We start from the raw sequence: 20,815 nt of genomic DNA on the forward strand, positions 1-20,815 counted from the left end.
CCGGCGTGTGGCTTTTTTACACACAGTGTGTGGTCTGTGGCTTTCAAGCATGCGCTGAGAGTCCGAGGCCTTTGTGACACAAACCTGAAAGACACAACATCCTGAGTGTGGGAATAAATGCACTGAACATGATCAGGTTCAGTTTGGGAGTGTGTATGACTTCATCAGGCTCTCATATTGTTGTGAAGCAATTTTGACCCACTCGTCTTTATTGTGTTGCTTCAGTTCATCGAGGTTTCCTGTCTTAGTGTCCCACAGCAGCATTTCAGTCAGGCTGAGGTCTGGACTTTGATTGGTTGCAGCACCTGGCTCAATGTGCCCTCCTGACCTGACTCCAGGTTGCAGCACCTGGAGTTTCCTGAGGGTCTGGGTGGCTTTAGGGAAGAAATAGTTCCAGAGTCTTTCTGAATGTTTTGACCTCCCTGTGGACAGAAGGTCAAAAAGGTGAAGAAGAGTCCCAGGAAGTACTTTGCTCCTGGACGAGCAGAAGACGGTCTATGGAACCAAATGTTGTGCAACCAGGGTTCGATGGTGTAATTTGTAGTGATGTATGAGGAAAAAATGGTTCTCAATAACAGATTTCCAGACAACACCACCTTGGAAATTTGACCCAGGGAATTTCAGATTTCATCCCTCACAGGTTTGCCCACTAATGAGGCAGGAGAGGAGGTTTAAAGTGTTAAAAGAATACAATTTTAGTTTTAAGAAAAATGATTAAAATGCAAAAAAATAAAAGATAAAACAAAAACAACAAAATGATAACCAGTAACTGGGGCCCTATGGGGGACAGGGACCGACGTGAGTGGATCCCCAGCCAAAAAAAAAAAAAAAAAAACAGAGAAAAACAAAGGAAACTAAATCACTCAGACACGTGACGACTAACGCTTGAGTGAAGACCAAATCCCAGAACACGGCAAACACGAAGACAAAGGGCAGGGGGGCACTACCACCCAGTGCTGGCCCGAGGCATAGGTGCTGCTGCACAGGGACCCCTGACCACCAGGGGCCCCCCAAGCTCATCCACATTTGTCATGAAAATGAAGAAAGAAGAGCCTATTCCAACTGTTGTGATTTGTATAATTGTAACAGCACTAATTTAACAAGTAGGCTACACTGACTTCCTGTGTCAGCGTGCATTCAGGTAGTTTGGGCAGGTATCCGCATCAGCAGCTGTCAACTGATGGTTCAGTCAGTTACAGTCATTTGTGGATGAAGCTACAAAACAGAAATGTCACAGAAAGGTAACCACCACATCAGACAGGGTTCCCCCCAGCTGTACAAACTGAGGCCTCTCTGACAGATAGGAGACAGTAGAAGTGGTGACACCCATCCTGAGCAGCTTCTCACTCAGCAGAGGTGGTTGGATGGTTTTTAAAGACATGATCCTCACTATGCCACTAGTACCATCCAGGTGAGAGTGAGCATGCTGCAACAGGTAAGTAACTGCATCATCCACCCCCACATGAGTAAGGTTAGCAAACTGAGGAGGGTCGAGAGCATGTTTTACCTGCAAGCTAAGCTGAACCAGAACCAGTCTCTCCAGCACTCCAGTGTAATGTCAAGGCAACTGGTCTGAAATTATTAAGGCCAGAAGGGGGAGCTTTCTTTGGTACCAGCTCTAAACATGATGTCTTCAGAGCACCGGTAACTTTTCCTGCAGCAGACTCAGGTTGAAGAGATGCTGCAGGATGACAGACAGCTGGGCGGCACAGGACTTCAGGACCCTGGGACTGATGCAATCAGGGCCTGCAGCTTTGCCTTGGTCGAGTCACTCCAGCTGTCTCCTCACCTGGCCAGCCTTCACACTCTCCATACTGGGTATGGAGAATTATTAGCTCTAGTTGAGCTTTCCTGGTTTCCTTGTACCTGATGAGCAACCAGCAATAAAGCTGTGCATTTCTGAGTTCACGGTTTGCGTCCTGAGTTCTGCGTTTGGATCCTTACCCTGCCTGCCACACTGCAGAATCGTGACTCTTGTATGTCAGGACTGTTAAATATTTACAAGGTTCAGTGGATGGGGGAGTCCGGAGGAGTCTGTATGAAGCTTCTGCACAGATCGTGGAGGTGCAGCTGTGGTCCTCGGCCACGCTCTTTGCATGTTATGCTCACCATCTTTCTGCAGAGGCACAGTTGGATCATGTGACAGGTGCAGTTTTTGTTGCTGCAGTTTAGGTTTTGCATATTTGGAGAAGAGCTGCGAGTCATCAGAGCAAACTATATTTTATTATTTCACACTAGTAGAAGCCTAAAACAAATAGTTCTTCATCAGATATCTCACAGCAGGATTTTTGAACATAGAGATTTGAAAGAACTAAGAACCTATTTTTAATAATAAATGTAAAGCTAAAGGATAAAAAGTTTATACAGATAGTTGCTGATTAATTAGGCTACAACCACGAATGGTTTAGAAATGATGACACTGCTTTATGTTTAGGTACCAAAACTAGCATCACTTTCACTCAGTCATTCAGTGCTTGTTTACTTCAGTATCTTAGTTTCAGTTCAGACTTGATCTGATACCAGACACACAACATTGTTTCTAACAATACAGGTATTTCACACCTGCGGCACCGACAGCTTCTGAGTTTTTGCATAAGGTTTTTTAACTAACTGCAGTCTGTAGTGAGCTGACATTAAGAGATCCAGAGAAAGCTCTCTAAGTCGAGCCTGATGTTGTCTTACACACAAAAGAATTATTACCATTTATTATCTCTTGCCCACCACTCTGTGGGAGTTATCTTACTACGGTACGTGGTATCGGTGTATTCCTAACAATCTGTGCTGATATCTAAAGTCCCTGTTCTACAGTTTACTGTATGCATGCATGTAAAGAGGTACAGTACAGCTTTAAGCTGTCACTCCTATCAGGGGTGGATCAGTTTGTAGGAGGTGTGTTTCTTTAAACTCTGGCTCTTAGCATCTGTTGTGTTTCAGAGTCAGTTTGTGAGTTGTAATCATTTGTCAACCTTGACATCTGCTGCATTAGAAGCAGTCCATCGAGACAGCATGTCAGGCACTGAGGCTGAGTTTAAATACTGCAGTCGGGACTTCCTCTTCACTTGTGTGGGCCTGTTATTGTTCCTGCTCGATATCGGGTTGGATATGTTGGCTGCCGTGTCCCTCTACCACGAAAAAGCCTATGTGTACTTCAGCCTCCTGCTGCTGTTCCTCTTTGGCTCCTCGGTGCTGGTTCAGGTGTACAGCTGGCTCTGGTACAGCTACGATGAGTTTAAGATGAAGACAAAGATCGAGAAGGTGCCGAGCATGAGCCAGCTCAAGGTGCTGCATGTTTTCCAGCTGGGAATCTTCTTAAGGTTTGTGTTACTACAATATAAGTGCCTCAGGTGCGCCACCCTGACATTTCCTCACCTGTTCCTAGAAATTTAAATTAAATGTAAACATAACCACTCCTTTCACTGGCAGCTGCACTGCAGTAGTGCACATTTGTGCAGTAACAGAAATACTTAATGATTTGAAGTATTTCTGTGAATAGACCATTTTTTTTAACTGAAGGAGAGTGTAAACATGACCCATCCCTCCATTTTCTGCTGATGACTTTACTTACTTACAGTCTGCAGCACTTTGTTTGCTTCATTGTAAGAGCATAAAACCTGTTTTATTTGGACCTTTGTGACTCCTGAGATATTGAGTTCAGGAGGATTTGATGCAACTTGTTCTTGTGGTTCTCAGGTATGCAGGAGTCATGGAGAAGTCTGTACAGAGTTTGTATAAAAAGCGCGCTGATGCTGAGGGCGTAGCCAAGTTCCTGCGGCAGGATCTGCGCATTTTACGCTTCGTTGAGACGTTTTCAGAGAGCGCGCCACAGCTCGCACTCATGCTCACCATCATTCTGCGAGAGGGCCGGCTGGATCCTGTGACAGGTTTTGATCATGTATTGAATGTAGTATTCAAAATAATACTACAGTCAAAGTTTTTAACCCTAATTTGAAAAACTTTGGGACGCTGTGTAAAAATGTAAATAAAAACAGGATGGAATGATTTGCAGATCTCATTAAATTCATATTCTATCCACAATAGAAAACAAAAAACATTTCAAATGCTTATTCTTTTTTAAAAAAAAGGTAATTTTGAATTTGAAGTCACCAACACGTCTCTAAAGGTTGTGACAGGGCCGTGTTCAGCGCTGTGAAGCATCCTCTGTTTTTTTTAAGAACAGTCTGTAAAAATGTGGGAACTGAAAAGAGCAGTTTCTGGATTCTCGCTGCTCAACAGTCCTGGGAGGAAGGACACCCCCATACCTGCAGGCTCGCCTGACCGCAGAACAGTTTCTCCACTTTGTCTCAGTAAACTTAAATGAGCTTCGGCTGAGAGCCTTTCTGGATTGTGTTCAGACATGGCCTCTTCTTAGCTTGCTAGAGCTTTAACCTGCATGTGTGGATGGCACAGGGAGCTGTGCTCACATGCAATGATTTCCTGACGTGTTCCTGAGGCCATGCAGGGATTTTCATGAGAATCATTCTTGTTTTGAACGCTGCCTAAAGATCACACTCACCCAAAGTTGATTTAGATTTACCCAGATCCCGACATGAACATTTACATTTCGTGTGCAGATGGGTGAACCTCTGCCCAGCTATACTTCTGAGAAATTCTGCATCTCTAAGATCCTCTTTTTATGCCCAGTCATGTTACCGACCTGTTGCTGATTAACCTAATTAGTTGCAAAATGTTTCTTTAGCAGTTTCCTTTTAGCATCTCTTATTTTTCCAGCCTGTTGTTGAGTTGAGATGTGTTGCTGCCATCAAATTCAAAATGCACTAATATCAGCTGATTCTGAGGCAAGTTTTGGTTGACTTTATCTGGAACTTTCTCAGTCATGTCTGGATCTTTTCTTGCTCTGCCTCTTCTCCTCCTCAGTGCTGAAGGCCGTCGGCTCAACTTTAGCAATCGCCTCCTTTTTGACCACCTACCATCACTCGGTGCGCTCCTTCCTGTGCGAGAAGGAAAAACATCACATAATCTCTTTGGTTTTATACTTCTCCTGGAACCTGCTGCTCATCTCGTCTCGCCTCGCCGCCCTCGCTCTGTTTGCCTCCGTGCTGCCCTGCTTCATCTTCACCCACTTCATCTGCTCCTGGCTGGTTTTATTCTTCTTTGCTTGGCGATCCAAGACGGACTTCATGGATGGTCCTGGTGGAGAATGGCTGTATCGAGCCACTGTGGGCCTCATTTGGTATTTTGACTGGTTTAATGTGACTGAGGGGAACACGAGGAACAGGACTGTGCTCTATCACGGGTTCATGCTGGCTGATATCTCCGTCCTCTGTGGTGTGTGGTGCTGGAGGATGAGCACAGATCCTCCTGAATTTGTGGTACAACCCTTGCATGCTTTAATTACAGCTGTGTGTGTTGCTGGAGTTTACGTTCTCGGTCTGTTACTTAAAGTTATTTATTATAAGTGCTTCCATCCAAACCTTGACGGAGACCAGCTGAAAGGGGCCAGCACAGAGCAGCAACCTGAGTATGAGCTGACAGGACAAAACAAAGAGGAGCACCCTGAAGATGGGGTGGGAGTTCATAGGTCAGTAACCCCACCAGCACACTGCCATAAAAGAATGAGGAAGCTGGCCCTGAACTTCTACTCCTGATGTGCACTTGACATCCACAGGACGTGGAAACTGAGTCATGCAGAATTTATTAATGCAGGTCACGGGGCCATGTGGGATTGAGGACTCTGACCTGGTGCCTGATTAACCACAGAATAAGTGTCATATGGTTTTCCTGGGGAGGAAGTCACATAACCACTTTATGCTCTGTATTAAGTGGTGCATCGCTCTGATAAAGCATTTAAATAAAGGCAGTTATTACTTGTTACAGGCTTGTTTAAAATGGGTTGACTGTGAAAAGATCTTTTTTCAAATGCTAATGAATTGGTCCAGCTTCATAAGCAACGTGTCAGTGTTAAACCAAGTCAGTGTGTGTGTGTGTGTGTGTGTGTGTGTGCATCTGTTGAATTTCTTTAATTTCCATTAGCATGTTAACAGTAGTGATGAAATATGTATAAAGGCATTAAGAAGGTATAGAAAAGGAAGCAAAAACAGAATGTGACAAAAATGGAAAAGAAAAAGGTAACTTTACGCTTTAATTAAGGGTTGAAGTTATGTGTGCATATTGTAAATCTTGTGTTTATCTTGGTTTGGAGAAAGCAAGGAAGTGACTAAATAAAAGGATAAAGATAATAAAATAATACTATATCATATGTATCCTATTCTTCTGTTCTTTTCTCTTTATTAATACTTTAATTTTCCTTAATTTTTCCCCGTTTTGTGTCGAGTGCATTTATATTATATATGCGAGTGCATTTATATTATATATGATTGTGTCATTATTGTGCTAGTATAACAGATTAAAAGAGAAAAAATAATATAGCTTCCTCAACTGCACCAAAGAGTAAAACAGTTAAATGTAGTTTATTAAACATTAGGTCTCACTCTTCCAAGTCCCTGTTAGTAAATGATTTAATAGTTGATCAACATATTGATTTATTCTGCCTTACAGAAACCTGGTTACAGCAGGATGAATATGTTACTTTAAATGAATCAACACCCCCGAGTCACACTAACTGTCAGAATGCTCGAAGCACAGGTTGAGGAGGAGGAGTAGCAGCAATCTTTATCCTGTGTAACGAGTGCAACCCCCCCCCCCCCCCCCCCCCCCAAAAAACCCCCCAAAACAAACAAAAAACAAAAAACAAAACAAAACAAAACAAAAAACCCTTTATCTGTGAAAACCTCAAATCCTCTCAGGACAATCAGAGGGAGAGTGGGAGATGCTGGGAGATGCTGATGTGGACAGGTCTGCATGTAGTCATGCTTATTGTTCTGTCCCTCATATTTGCAGCAAAATTTGTTTATTTGTTAATGCAGTTTGGTGTTTGTGTGCTGTCCTCGCTTTTGAGTTTCCTGTTTTTCACCAGCTAGACAGCCAGATAACGATGCTCCAATAAAGAAACTTCTCTTTCCGTTTTTTTTGCTGCTTTATTGAAGAATGGCCTCTGACCATTGTCCACTTTCGACCATCGTAAAAGAACAAATCTTGTCCAAAACAACAACGTTTCACGATTGATATTAGCCTAATTCACGAACATTCGGCATTACATTCCGCCATCTTGAATCTGTCTACTTCCTGTATTTTTGTAACCACAAACAATGCTACAAAACAACCACTGGAGGGAGTTCTAGGGCAATTTTACAAAAACTGCACACGGTGTAACTTATAACTTACAAAAGCCAGAACACTCCCCGCCTGGTACAATACAATTGTGCCACTACAATTAACATTTCTAATAAACATTTTACACTGTTTACAGTTATAGCACTCTTAATTTTCCTCTGACAAAAGCAAAACTATGTCAGCAATGGGTCTTAAAAACACTTTTTCATTTCCATCTTTCACAGTTTTTACTTCTGCTTTTCGAACCTTATTATCCTTACTCTCAAATGTTCTTACAACCTTTCCCATGGACCAGTTGTTTCTGTGTGTGAGAGCATCTTTCAATAACACAATGTCACCAACTTTAATGTTCGGTTTATCATCAGTCCATTTTCTCCGTTGCTGTAGAGTCGATAGGTATTCACTTTTCCATTGTTTCCAAAAACAGTCTGCCAGACACTGTACTTGTTTCCATTGCTTTGAGTAGAGGTCTGGTGGTGCAAAGCTTCCTGTTGGTGCAGATAATGCATTGGTCTTCTGGGTGAGAAGCATTGCCGGTGTGAGAAGGTTTGGTTTGTCTGGATCTGTTGAGATTGGTACAAGTGGTCTTGCGTTCATTATTGCCATTACTTCTGCCATGAATGTACTCAACACTTCATGTGTGAGTTGGATATGTGCGGCCTTCAAAAGAATCCCATCCAGGATGCGCCTCGCAACTCCAATGAGTCGCTCCCATGATCCTCCCATGTGTGAAGAGTGTGGGGAGTTGAACAGCCATGTGCATCCTTTCTCCAGCAGGTAAGCATTCAGTTCTGTGTCCTTGTGATCAATTTGCAGCTCATTACATGCTCCAATAAAATTAGTCCCTCTATCAGAGCGAAGCATTTGAGCAGGACCACGGATGCAAAAGAATCTTCTTAGAGCATTGATGAAACTTGACGTCGACATTGATTCAATGAGCTCAATGTGCACTGCTCTTGTGGACATGCAGGAGAAAAGTACAGCCCAGCATTTACTGTCTGCACTCCCTCCTCTGGTGCGACGTGTGGTGACTGTCCAGGGCCCAAAGACGTCCAGTCCAACACTAGTGAATGGTGGCATGGGTGTCAGCCTATCAATGGGTAAATCTGCCATCTTTTGAGTCTGCATTTGTCCTCTGAGTTTTCGACAAAGAATACATTTGTGAATGACAGAAGAAATGAGCCGTTTACTGCCAATAATCCAAAAGCCAGCTCCTCTGAGTGCTCCTTCTGTTATGAGGCGCCCTTGATGCACTACTTTTTCATGATAGTATCTAATAAGAAGGACAGCTATATGATGAGCCTTTGGAATAATGAGTGGGTGTTTCTCCTCTTTTGTTAGGTCAGCAGGTGCCAAGCGTCCTCCTATTCTGAGGAGTTCATCTTCATCAATGACAGGGTTCAACTTTTGGAGACAACTTTGTTTTGGAAGTGGCTGATTTGCTTTCATGCACCTGTACTCCTCTTTGAATGTTTCACTCTGTACTGCGCGAATGATAAACTTGGCTGCTTTGGACACTTCCTCTGCAGTGTTACTATCACGAAAACACATCCAGCCTTTACTTTCTGTGTCTGTTTTCTTGAATGATGCTGCCACACGTTTTAGTGATGCGACAGTGCAACACAATCTCATCCAATGAGAAAATCTTTCAAAACGACATGGCTCTAGCTGTGCTACTGAGGTTTTGGTAACGAGGGTTTTTACATCAGGTCTGATCTCTGCATCTGCGTCAGGGTTGATGAGAGTAAAACTATCACAATGTGATGGCTCTATGTCATGTTGTGCCAAAAAAGAAGGACCACTAAACCAGTTTGTGGAAGCTAATGTGGAAGCTGCAATTGGTCTAGTGGCTATGTCTGCCGGATTGTCACTAGTGGATATGTGAAACCACTGTGTTGGATGTGTGGTCTTCCTGATTCTAATCACTCGGTTAGCCACGTAAGTGTAGAATCTCTTTGTGTTGTTATGTATGTAACCAAGGACGATTTTGCTATCTGTGAAAAATCTGATAGTGTTTACTTCAATGTCCATCTCATCTTTAATGAGTTCGTACATCTCCACAGCTAAAACTGCTGCACATAACTCCAATCTAGGAAAAGTATGAGCTGGTTGGGGGGCTACTTTGGACTTGCCCATGATGAACCCCGTGTGCCACTGACCTTTGCTATCTAGAGCTCTTAGATAGGCTACTGCTCCTATGGCCATGGTTGGGGCATCTGAAAATATGCACAATTCTTTCTTCACAGCAGCGGCCTGAGAGAACGGTAGGTAAGCCCTTGGTATTTGTAGCTGCTCAAGATCTTTCAGTGAATTTCTCCATTTATTCCATCCATCTTCTCTTTCTGCGGGAAGTGGTTCATCCCAATCCTTCTGCTCTGTGGATAGGTCACGAAGAAGAGCTTTTCCCTGCATTGTGATGGGTGAAACAAAACCTAGTGGGTCATATAAACTGTTAACGATGGCCAAGACACCTCTCCTGGTGAATGGCTTTTGCTCAGTGGTTACATGAAAAGTAAAACAGTCACTTTTAAGATCCCACAGCACCCCCAAGCTCCTTTGCAGGGGTATGTTGTCCAGCTTCAAATCCAGGTCTTTTAGATCCTTGGCTCTTTCAACAGCAGGGAATGCTTCCACTACCTTGTGGTCATTACAAGCTATTTTGTGTAGCTTTAAATTTGACTGAGCCAGCATGTTTTGTGCATTCGTGAGTATCTCAACAGCTTCTTCTCCTGTTGCTGTGGATGCAAAGCCGTCATCAACATAAAAATGTCTCATTATGAATTGCTTTGCCTCATGTCCATACTCTTCTTCTCCCTCGACTGCAGCACGCCTCATACAGTAAATAGCCACAGCTGGGGACGGACTGTTCCCAAAGACATGAACCTTCATTCTGTAGTCACAAATGCCTTTGCTAGTATCGTTATTCTCATACCAAAGGAATCTCAAATAATCCCTATGATCTTCTCTCACTTCAAAACAATAAAATAAAACATTTGTTGCACATCAGCTGAAAATGCTACAGGCTCTTTTCTAAAACGCATAAGGACACCTAGTAAAGTGTTGTTTAGGTCGGGTCCACTTAATAAGACTTTGTTAAGGGACAGTCCTTCGAACTCTGCACTTGAGTCAAAAACTACTCTCAGTTGGTCAGGTTTTTGTGGGTGGTACACACCAAAGGATGGTAAGTACCAGTGTTCTTTGTCTGAGTCCAAAGGTGGAGCGACCTCTGCGTGGTCATTGTCCAGCATGTTTTGGATAAACTCTGTGTATTGTCTTTTCATCCTGGGGTTCCTGTCCAGTGTTTTTCTGAGGGACTGGAGGCGTTTGAGCGCTTGCTCTCTGTTACTTGGAAGCTCTGGTCTAGGAGAGCGGAATGGCAAAGGTGCCACCCAGCTATTCCTCTCATTTTGATACACTTCCTTTTCCATAATGTCAATAAAGTTTTTATCCTCTGCTGACAGTGCTGGTTTGTCATCATCTTTTGTCCTATTAAACACTGTTTCTCTCAGCTGAATGTTATTCATGTTTTCACTGTCCTTTTGGGGGGCAGGTATGGTGTTAAGCTGGTAGTTGCAACCACTTGACTCTTTGATTTGAAACATGTTAGGGCATGGGCAGAGGTAAGAAGCACGTCTATTCTGAAGAACATGTGTTTTGAGCACATTCACATTAAGCGGTTTATGCGTCTTCCCCATGCAAGCTTCCCCAACTATAACCCAGCCTAAGTCTAATCGCTGTGCATAGGGTGCACCATATGGCCCATTGATTCTCGCTCTGACTTTATGGACTTGTATAATGTCTCTCCCCAAGAGCAAAAGAATAGGTACTCGTTTTTCCACAGGTGGCACCTTCTCAGCTATCTTCTGTAAGTGTGGGAACTTCATAGCAACTTGTGGAGATGGAATCTCTCTTCTGTCATCCGGAATCATGTCACACTCAATCAGGTTTGGGAGTGGGAGCTTTACTCTACCATCTATTGACTCAATCATAAAGTTTAATGCTGTTCTGCCAACGTTATCTGACAGTCCTGAGCATGTCCTGAGCTTGTAAGTGTCTGAGTGTGTCTTAATCTTAAAAAGCTCAAAAAACTGAGACTTAGCTAGTGACTTGTTACTTTGTTCGTCAAGCACTGCGTACATCTTCCTTGCCTGTTCTCTTTTCCCATCTGGATAGACTAATACAGGACTTATTTTTGAACATGAATATGGGATGTCTACATCGCCACACACTTCTGTGCATTTAGAAACGACTGAGACGCTTTCACTAGTTTGCATCTCCCCGCCATTCTCTTTCTCAGCTTCAGAGCTTTCAGCTGGTGCAAGAGGTGGACCTGGATGTAGCGCTGCTAAATGTCTGTCGCTGCCACAGTCCATACACTTTATTTGCACACTGCAGTCCCTTGCTAGATGCTGAGTAGAGCCACAGCATTTAAAACAGATTCTGTTCTCTTTTAAAAAAGACTTGCGCTCATCTATGGGTTTCGCTCTGAAACTTTTGCACTTCTTAAGTGGATGAGGTTTCTTATGTATAGGACAAAGCTTATCAGGGCTTTCTATAGGTTTACTGTAACTAGTTTGAGCTGAACTGGTATCTGTTTTGTGTACACTAATCACTTGCCTGTTGTTGCCTTTGAAGCTCTTCTCTTTTTTGATGCTTGCGTTGGCAGGAGGTGTGATGACAAAACTTGGGTCATTTTTTATTTTGGCTTGTTGTCTTACAAACCCCGAAAAGACACTGAAAGGGGGAAAGGTAACTTTGTGTTCTTCTTTGTACTTTGCCCCTGTTGCAATCCATTTTTCCTGTAGTCCATAGGGCAACTTCTCCACGATGGGATTGACTCCACGAGCCGTGTCCAAATATGAGAGGCCTGGTAGGTATCCTCCATCTTTTGCACATTCAATTTCCTGCAGAATGTCACCCAGCTCTCTTAACTTTGCGTTCTCTCTGTTGTTGAGTTTGGGAAACTGTTCAGTCTTTTTTAACAGTGCATTTTCCACTACTTCAGGAGAACCATAACACTCCTCGAGTCTTTGCCACACAAGCTCCAGTGCTGCAGTTGGATTAAAGACGTGGACTGAGCGGATTCTCTGTGCCTGCTGACCAGACTCAGCTCCAAGCCATTTGACTATTAAATCTAGCTCTTCTTGGGCTGTAACATGCAAGTCTTTAATAGCATTTTGAAATGATGCCTTCCAAGCCCAGTAGTTCTCTGGCTGGTCGTCAAACTGCAAAAGTCCTGTACTTAACATTTCCCTCCGTGTGAGGTACTTCGCAATCTCCTGTACACCCTGTGTCTCTATAGCTGCTTGAGGAGTGCCAAATGGATACAGTTTGGGTGGACTCAGTCTTTCTCTGTGTTGTGCTAGGTACTCCACTTTAACCTTATTCTCTTCTGCACTGTGTGAGCTGTGATAATCTATTTCCGCATTCATGGCCTTTTCACATTGTTCACGTGCAGCCTTGTGACAGGCGAGAGGATCTACTTGCAATGTGAATCCTTCAACACAAATATCTGAGTGTTTTTGTACATACTCTGCAGTACGCTGTTCCGGGCTGGTGGATGGTCCCACTAATGGATAGTCCTGTTCAATTTTTGAGAGTCCCTCCTCCTCTTCATAAACTGCAACTTCTGCTTCTGCAGCCGCAACAGCCTTCTGAGAACTCAAAATATGCAAATTAGCCTCAAGTTCAGTTTTCTGCTTCATTATGGCTGCCTCCTTTCCGAATAAGCCAGGTGTGCACGTGCAGCCTCCACTTTTGCTCGTGCTTTTAATGCTGCAGAACTTGTCGATGAACGTTTGGATGAATGTGAGCGTGCAGACTTACAGCGTGTGTCTGTGTTGCTTGCATTGTCCTTGTTCTCCATGTCATCTGCTTTACCTGAATGTAGACTCATGGTTGCTGCGCTATATATCTCCTTGTGGTTGTTGCCTGCTGCGCTGATGTTCTTTTACTGTGCTGTCCTCGCTTTTGAGTTTCCTGTTTTTCACCAGCTAGACAGCCAGATAACGATGCTCCAATAAAGAAACTTCTCTTTCCGTTTTTTTTGCTGCTTTATTGAAGAATGGCCTCTGACCATTGTCCACTTTCGACCATCGTAAAAGAACAAATCTTGTCCAAAACAACAACGTTTCACGATTGATATTAGCCTAATTCACGAACATTCGGCATTACATTCCGCCATCTTGAATCTGTCTACTTCCTGTATTTTTGTAACCACAAACAATGCTACAAAACAACCACTGGAGGGAGTTCTAGGGCAATTTTACAAAAACTGCACACGGTGTAACTTATAACTTACAAAAGCCAGAACAGTTTGTTTAACTGTTAAATTCTCCTTTATTTCACAAGAGGTCAGCCTTTGTTGTGTTTTTGTTGTGTTTTGAATATGAATAACAGTGCCATCTAGTGGTCATCAGCCATAAGCAACCACTAAGTGAGGGAAGTCTCCATGTTGGCTCAAACATTCCAGGTGCAAAAAAGGCTCTGTAAGTTTACATATATGCTATCATTTTGTTATCTGTTAATTGTTGTTTTGTCCATTTGATTGTAGATTCTTTCTCCATTACGCTTATAGACCAGGTTTCTAGTTTGACTATGAGTAAGCTAATGCTACTAGTGCCCTGTGTCCATGTTAGTGCTGTCTCCCAAATCAGAGAAAAAAACAAAAAACAGAACATAATGTCTTTGTTTCTTACACTGTCCTCAAACATGAGATTGATTCAATTTACTAGATAAGCAATATCTCTTATAAATAAATCTGTTATCTTAAGAGATTTGTTTCAGATAAGATGTCCAGATATGGATATATGACAGATAATGAAACTTGTATGCTACTGGTGTCAGGGTTCTGGGCCGGTGGCACAGTTTTTAGTTCCTTTTGTGTAGTTTTGTTTTGTTTTACTTTTCGGGTTGTGTTTCTTAGTTCTTCTTACAGTTTCGCTTCTCAGTTTGTTGTTTGGATGTTCTGTTTATTTAGTTATTTGTATGTCATTCAGGTTTCCCTTTGTTCCTGTTCATGTGTCTGTTCCCGTGTCTTGGCCCTTCTGTGTTTAGGTTCCCTCTCCCTTAGCTCTGGTTTAGTTCTCCCTGTGTTTTCCCTTAGTGTCCCTCCCTTGTCTTGTGTCTGTCTTCCCCGTGTTGTCAACCTGTGTTCGAGCAGGTGTCTAGTTCATGTTCCCAGTTTTTCAGGTTTTCATGTAGCTGGCCAACGACCAGCCTTGTCCTTTTAAGTTTGTACAATAAAGGTTTAGTACAAATCTGGCTCTTGTCTTGTGTCCTGAGGTCGACTCTGCCCTGCCTGCCGCAGCAACTGTGACAACTGTGTCTTTTTTGGCATTGAGCCGGCTCCTTTGTCCACAAAGAAATGTGGAGAAAGGTGAGTTTAAGGGTCTGCAGACAAACATGCAATCGCTTCATGGAAGGATCTGTGTCAGAGCCTCGATCTGTTCAGATGATGACCTGCCATGTCAGTACTGCAAAGCAGAAAAAAGGATTAAATCACATTTTCTTTCACTACACGCAGTTTCCTAAAAAAAAAAAAAAATCCTAAACAGTGAATTTTCCAGATCTACAATCTTTGTGATGTATAGAAATATGTCACAGTAATCATATATCATATTTAAGCATCTTTTTTATGTTTCTCTTCTTCATGGTAAATTTGGCTGTTGCTTCCTTTCCTGTTTTGAACTTTTCAACCAATCAGCATTTAAGCTACACAAAATAGTGACGGACACATCTGTTTTTTATAGTAGTGTTTATTACTTGTGTAGTAATTCTTGTATTTATTTATATTTCACTGTATTTATTTATTCTGAGTGCGCACTTGACTTTGTCTTGGGTGGTGCACCCACAATTTCATTGTACCATGTGCAAGCACAATAAATAGCTATTCTATTCTGTTCTATTCTATTGTCAGCCATGTTGAGCTACACTGTTGATGTTTTTGGAGACTGCATTTAAAAACATTTGCGTAGGTTTGCAGATCCACAGACCTTCACTCTGCAGAGCCAAACAAATGGACACAAATGAGGTGCCCTGAGTCCCACAGTGTTGCTGAAGTTTAAAAAAAGCTTCTGGAAAGTTTATACATGTACATCCTTCATCATAGCTCCTCCCACAGCCTCCTCGCTCTTTGCTCCTCTGTCTCCCAGATGCATTTTAGTAATTGAGACATCCTTCAAGATGATGTACTGAGATTGATTTTAGGGTCTCAGGCAGGAGGACGAAGAACAGATCAGAGAAATAAGGGACTCGTGCTCCTCTTCTGTGCGTTGTAGTTTTGCTCTAACGAGTATTTCGAACAGTTTGAACAGCCTGGCTGAGGTTTGTATCTGTCTGAATAAATATCCCTTTTTGTTTTATTAAAATGAAAATATTGGCACAGTGGATTACCACAGGAGCTGTTTTTGAGTACATTTGGAGCTGTTTTGTTTGTCTAATTAATTTTGGGAATTTTTGAACAACTATTAAAAAAAGCAATTAAAACCAGCACATGTACTGTAGTAGATGTCCTAATTTAATGTTCTACTTTCCAATTTTTAGGAAGTGTCAGCTGTCAAAAATGGTCTATGGTATTGATTTAGTGATAAAGGTGTAAGCTAATTAGATACACAGGTACAATAACAAAACTAAGGTCATCTCTATGACCGCTCCTGACAAGAGGTCCAGCCTGTCAGACATAATATGCCAGAAGTGGTTGGTACATGTGCAGGGTGTGATCATGCAGCGACGTTACTCTCTGTGCAGCAGAAACTACGGAGAGAAGAACACCGAGACCTGATAATCAGGTTCACTTGCATTCACTTTTTCATTGCTGCATCACATGGAGGGGGTAGTGATGAGGACAGACAGCAGCAGGGGAGGAGAACAGAGGTGTTGGGTAGGTATGGTGTTAAGGAGAAAGACAGATGGTAGTGGATTTTACAAAAAGGATGGAAATGGCTGTGGTGAGTAATTGGATTATGAAGAGGGAGGGGCATAGGGAGGAGTTGAGACAGGCTCTTGGTGGTAGAGAAGTGTATCCAGATGATGGGGAAGAGGTAGTGAGTATAATCAGGAACTGCAGAGGTCTAGTACAGAGAAAGTGAGGGCAGCTATAAGACCTGTTGCCACTGATTTAAAGTTCTGTTCTTGTGTAATTTGGCATTCCTCAGCCATCCATCCATCTTCAGCTTATCCTTTTCAGCATCACAGAGGCTGGAGCCTATCCCAGCTGTCATAGGGCGAGAAGCAGGGTACACCGTGTACAGGTCGCCAGCCTGTCGCAGGGCCAACACAGAGAGACAGACAACCACTCACATTCCCACCTGGGGGCAATTTAGAATCACCAATTAACCTAACCCCACTAACTGCATGTCTTTGGACTGAGGGAGGAAACCAGAGTATCCGGGGAAAACCCACGCAGACACAGGAGGAACCCAGACCTTCCTGCTGTGAGGCAACAGTACTAACCACCGCACCATCATGCTGCCCTGCATTCTTCACCCGTTTCTGCATATTCCTCTTCCTTAAAAAAGCTTCTTGGCAGGCTTTCACATACTGTTCATCTGCTGAAGATAACTTTATAGGCATTGCCACTTCTTCCATTTTCCTCCACTTGTCCAGTTTCTTCACATTTTTTAAGCACCTAATGCATGCCATGACATAAATATGCCATATTTTTGCACTAGCACTATGGTACTAGTTTGTATTATTTTATGCCTGTCAAATAGTTTTATTTTGGGGACTTTTCATGGATTTGACAAAAGAATTGGAAACAAATTATTTGTTTGAAAGCTTAAGTTTGGCATTTTAACCTCACTTGAGTTTTTATCATTGCTATTCAAAGATCAGGGAGCAAACATTTACTGATGAAAAGATGTGGTTCAGTTTTGTTTCAGAGTAATACAGCTTGTGCATCACCTTGTACTGAATCAATCTGCAGCACGCTAACAGAAAACTTATGAATATGGAACATCTTAAACTTCAGTTCTGTGTTCAGGTCCTTGGCCCAAGCTTGGAACTAGAGAGCAGCAAGAGCTCATAGAACAAGTGGTTATCTGAAAGAGTTTCATACTTACTGAACACAGTGTCTAATTTGAAAGTAATGAAAAAATGTGAATGGGGAAGATTGTATTTAGTGCAAAACTGTGAAAAAGGTGCAAACTGTGCATTTATTTTGACCCTGTAATTCTGTCATCCAGAAAATGGAACATGTTAAAAATATATCTTTCCATCTCCAGACTGCAAACAGCTCATCTCACTGACTTAAAGAATGGAGACACAATATTGGGCATGTATGGAGACACTGTGAGCTTTGTTCACTACTTTTATCTGATTCAGTGTTTGTGGAGAATTTCTGAACATTTTGTTGCACAAACTTGCCTCTGACGGCATCCAGAGAACGACAGAGAGGAAAATTCGACATTTCGTGCAGGCATATTCTTCACATTCCTGACAAGAGCTCCAACCTGTCAGACTCTGTGTAACAGAAACTCTACAGAAAGAAGGAAACTGAGACACCTGATAATCAGGGCCATTTGCATAAAATCTTTCATTTCTGCATGACAAGGAACAAGGAACAAAAACAACAGTCAGTTTCCTGAAGGCCTGAAAGTACTTCAGTAACTCAGGTAGAGATACAGTGTCTACCATGGATACAGGCATAAAACATACTATTTTATGCCTGTCAGACTGTGTTATTTTTTGGCATTTTTCATACATTTAGCTAAAGAAATGGGAACAAATGAAGTGTTTTTGTGAGAGACGGCTGGAAACAAAGTCCCCAAAGATTTAATCTAAAATGCAGTTTTTACTAAGCGTTCTGTTACATGCAGACAAAACACTGGTTCATTAATGATTCATGGGTCACTGTAAAGTGGCTTAACAGACACACACACACACACACACACACACACACACACACACACACACACACACACACACACACACACACACACACACACACACACACACACACACACAAATATAAAGCACTATTATTGGGCTGCACAGTGATTTTTTTTTATTTAACCTATAGATTCATAAGTAAATCCAGGCTTGCGGTGGAATAATGAAATTTACTTGTGATGCTTTCTAACTGAAAGATGACCTGCCTGGATGGCAGCCATAATACAATATTCTGTGTAACAAGGAAAGGTGCTTCAGTGCTTCCTTTGTTCCTCTCCTTTAGCAGAGGGTACACAGATGCACTCTTTATGAAAGGAGAGGAGATTATTCTATCCAGTAATTCATACTAACAAACTACACGACTATCAATAAAAATAATCAGTGTAACTTAATTTGCCTGAAGAGCATAAAACTTGCCTGAGGCCTTCTTTAGAACAGGTCTTTAATGTTGTCTCTAATCTCATGAAAATCATATAACCATGAACACATTAACAAGGTTGAAGACCTAAAATGTTCATTTCTCACGTGTTTAAGATGAAACCGTTTTTAAACTCTACTGACAGATTTCTGTCTGACTCAGCTAAAAGTAATTTTTCTCTGAAGTTGATTCATGAGTCTTACAGTGATCGTAGCTTGTAGGAAACAGCTGTGCAGTAACTGCATCCTTTGTGCTCGGCAGTGTCTTTAAGACCAACGACTGTCACGGGGATTATCTCATCATACAACGAGCTCTTCTCCACTCATCATTTCACTCTCCAAATGTTTATACACAACTACTATGTGTGATTAAGTTTTGTCCCCTCTCCCATATTGTCTTTGTCTCTTCACCTCCACCTCCACCCCACAGCCAGGTTTTGCAGATGACTGCCCTCCCTGGTCTGGTCCTGTTGGAGATTTCTTCTTGTTAAAGAAGTTTTTTTCCTTCAACTGTCACCAAGTGCTGCTCACAGAGGATCATCTGGACTTTGGGGCTCTCCCTCTAATATCATAAAGTTACTTAGAGTTACCTCACAATATAAAGAGCTTTGAGGTCACTGTTGATGTGAAATAGCACTATATAAATAAAATTAATTGAGGTGAATTATTCTTTCACTTTTGCTTTTGACATCATACATTTGAAAGTTATGCATCTGCAGGAATCCAGAGTTCCTCATACCCGTCATATCCCATTGTTGAAAGCAGATGGGAGGAGTTTTGAGGCAGACCTGGAATCAGATGTTGCTGATCTCACTATATATATAAGAGCTTTGTGGTAGGATTTATAGAAAGGCAACAACATCTACACAAACCAGACAGAAAACACTAAGCAAAGGTGAGGTGTGTGTATGTGTGTGTGTGTGTGTGTGTGTGTGTGTGTGTGTGTGTGTGTGTGTGTGTGTGTGTGTGTGTGTCTGTTAAAACCTTGTAAAATATGTGCACATATGATTATATGAAGGAAAATCATGGCTCTGTTATGCTGTGGGGGTGTGGAGTGGAGGTCACAGTTTGGGTCCAGTTTTTCTCTTAGAATAAAAAATCGTAAATCAAAACAAGGCTTTTCTGACTGATCACATTTGAGATGAAACACTTTTATCATGATGATGAAAATGTTGTGAATCACATATTTCCTTTATAATGAACATGTTAGACACTGTTCTTCACCGTCATCATCAAAACACCAAATATGTGAATTTGTTTTGGAAGAAGTTTTGAATCCTTGATTTTGGCATTTTAGCCAAACTTGAGTTTTAATGATCACAAATTTTTTTATTTCAGTTTTTGGTTTTTTTTTCCTCACCTTTTGTGAGCAAGTTCCTTGAGATCCAGAAACCGAGGAGTTTAATTATAAATCAGTCTGGAGATGCCAGGTAATATGAATGGGACCATGCAAACTGTACTGATTCATCTATCATCAGTGTAACCACAAAGACAGCAATTTTTGGTGAACTGATCCTCAGCTCAGAACAAATTGTCCTTCATAACCCAGAGACTGCATCATCATTGGAAGTTATGGCTGTTAGTTTGTCACTGATTCTTTTAATTCACAGCACGTTTCAGGTGCATTAAACATTCTCTGCTGGGCGAATATGTTTTCTATGTGCAAACTGTTAAGTTGTGTCTTACTAAATCCACTGAATGAAGCGCTGCATTATCTCGGGAACATGCATTTAATTTGGTGAGCAGAAAATGGTTTTAAATTGGTTTTAATCTACTTTCAAGTCTCATTGCTGCAGCTGCTAAAGCACAGAATACACACCAACAATAGCTGTTCAATCAATCAAATTCACTTCAGTTAGACACTAATAGGGAGAATTTTGTGAGGAAGAACAACCACATGTTCTGCAAAATACCCATTTTTATCTGATCATGTACAGAACCATGAACTGAATGCTCTGCATAACCAAGAAAGCTGATAACCACCATTGTATTGCTCATCATCCAGCTGTGATTTTAGTTTTTTTTTTTTTTTTCCAGCCAGCTAAAGCAAAGAAAGTCTGGCTTCATTGAACTTGATTTGTAGGACACCCCTCAGGCCTCCTGTTAGTCTCCCATCAAAGATCTCAGTTTACCTGTACCTGTGTGAACAACCAAAACAAGCAACTCAACTCTCAGCTTCAGCAGCTTCAGCAGCTTCAGCCTTTGTTAATGGGACATGGAGAAACCCATGAAAATAGCAGGAAATCTGGATTCCAGTGAATTGGAGTCAAGCCAGCTTCCAGAGACAATACCAGCTACAGCCACAAGATGGCAGTAA

General features: G+C 42.0%; 1 protein-coding gene across 1 annotated transcript; it reads left to right on the plus strand.

Annotated features, from left to right (window-relative positions):
• Nucleotides 1-3,006: 3,006 nt before the first annotated feature.
• LOC115788679 (XK-related protein 8-like) lies at nt 3,007-5,683 on the plus strand. Its single transcript, XM_030741810.1, has 3 exons — nt 3,007-3,314; nt 3,691-3,881; nt 4,876-5,683. The coding sequence occupies exons 1-3, from the start codon at nt 3,007-3,009 to the stop codon at nt 5,604-5,606; spliced, it is 1,230 nt and encodes a 409-aa protein (XP_030597670.1). The 3' UTR covers nt 5,607-5,683.
• Nucleotides 5,684-20,815: the final 15,132 nt, after the last annotated feature.

The sequence above is a fragment of the Archocentrus centrarchus genome, chromosome 11 (assembly GCF_007364275.1).
Source record: "Archocentrus centrarchus isolate MPI-CPG fArcCen1 chromosome 11, fArcCen1, whole genome shotgun sequence".
NCBI classification, from domain to species: domain Eukaryota; kingdom Metazoa; phylum Chordata; class Actinopteri; order Cichliformes; family Cichlidae; genus Archocentrus; species Archocentrus centrarchus.

Coding starts and splice junctions, on each gene's coding strand:
- LOC115788679 (XM_030741810.1), top strand. CDS start 3,007: ATGTCAGGCACTGAGGCTGAGTTTAAATACTGCAGTCGGGACTTCCTC. Junction 3,315..3,690: donor CAGCTGGGAATCTTCTTAAG/GTTTGTGTTACT, acceptor TGTGGTTCTCAG/GTATGCAGGAGTCATGGAGA. Junction 3,882..4,875: donor CCGGCTGGATCCTGTGACAG/GTTTTGATCATG, acceptor TCTCCTCCTCAG/TGCTGAAGGCCGTCGGCTCA.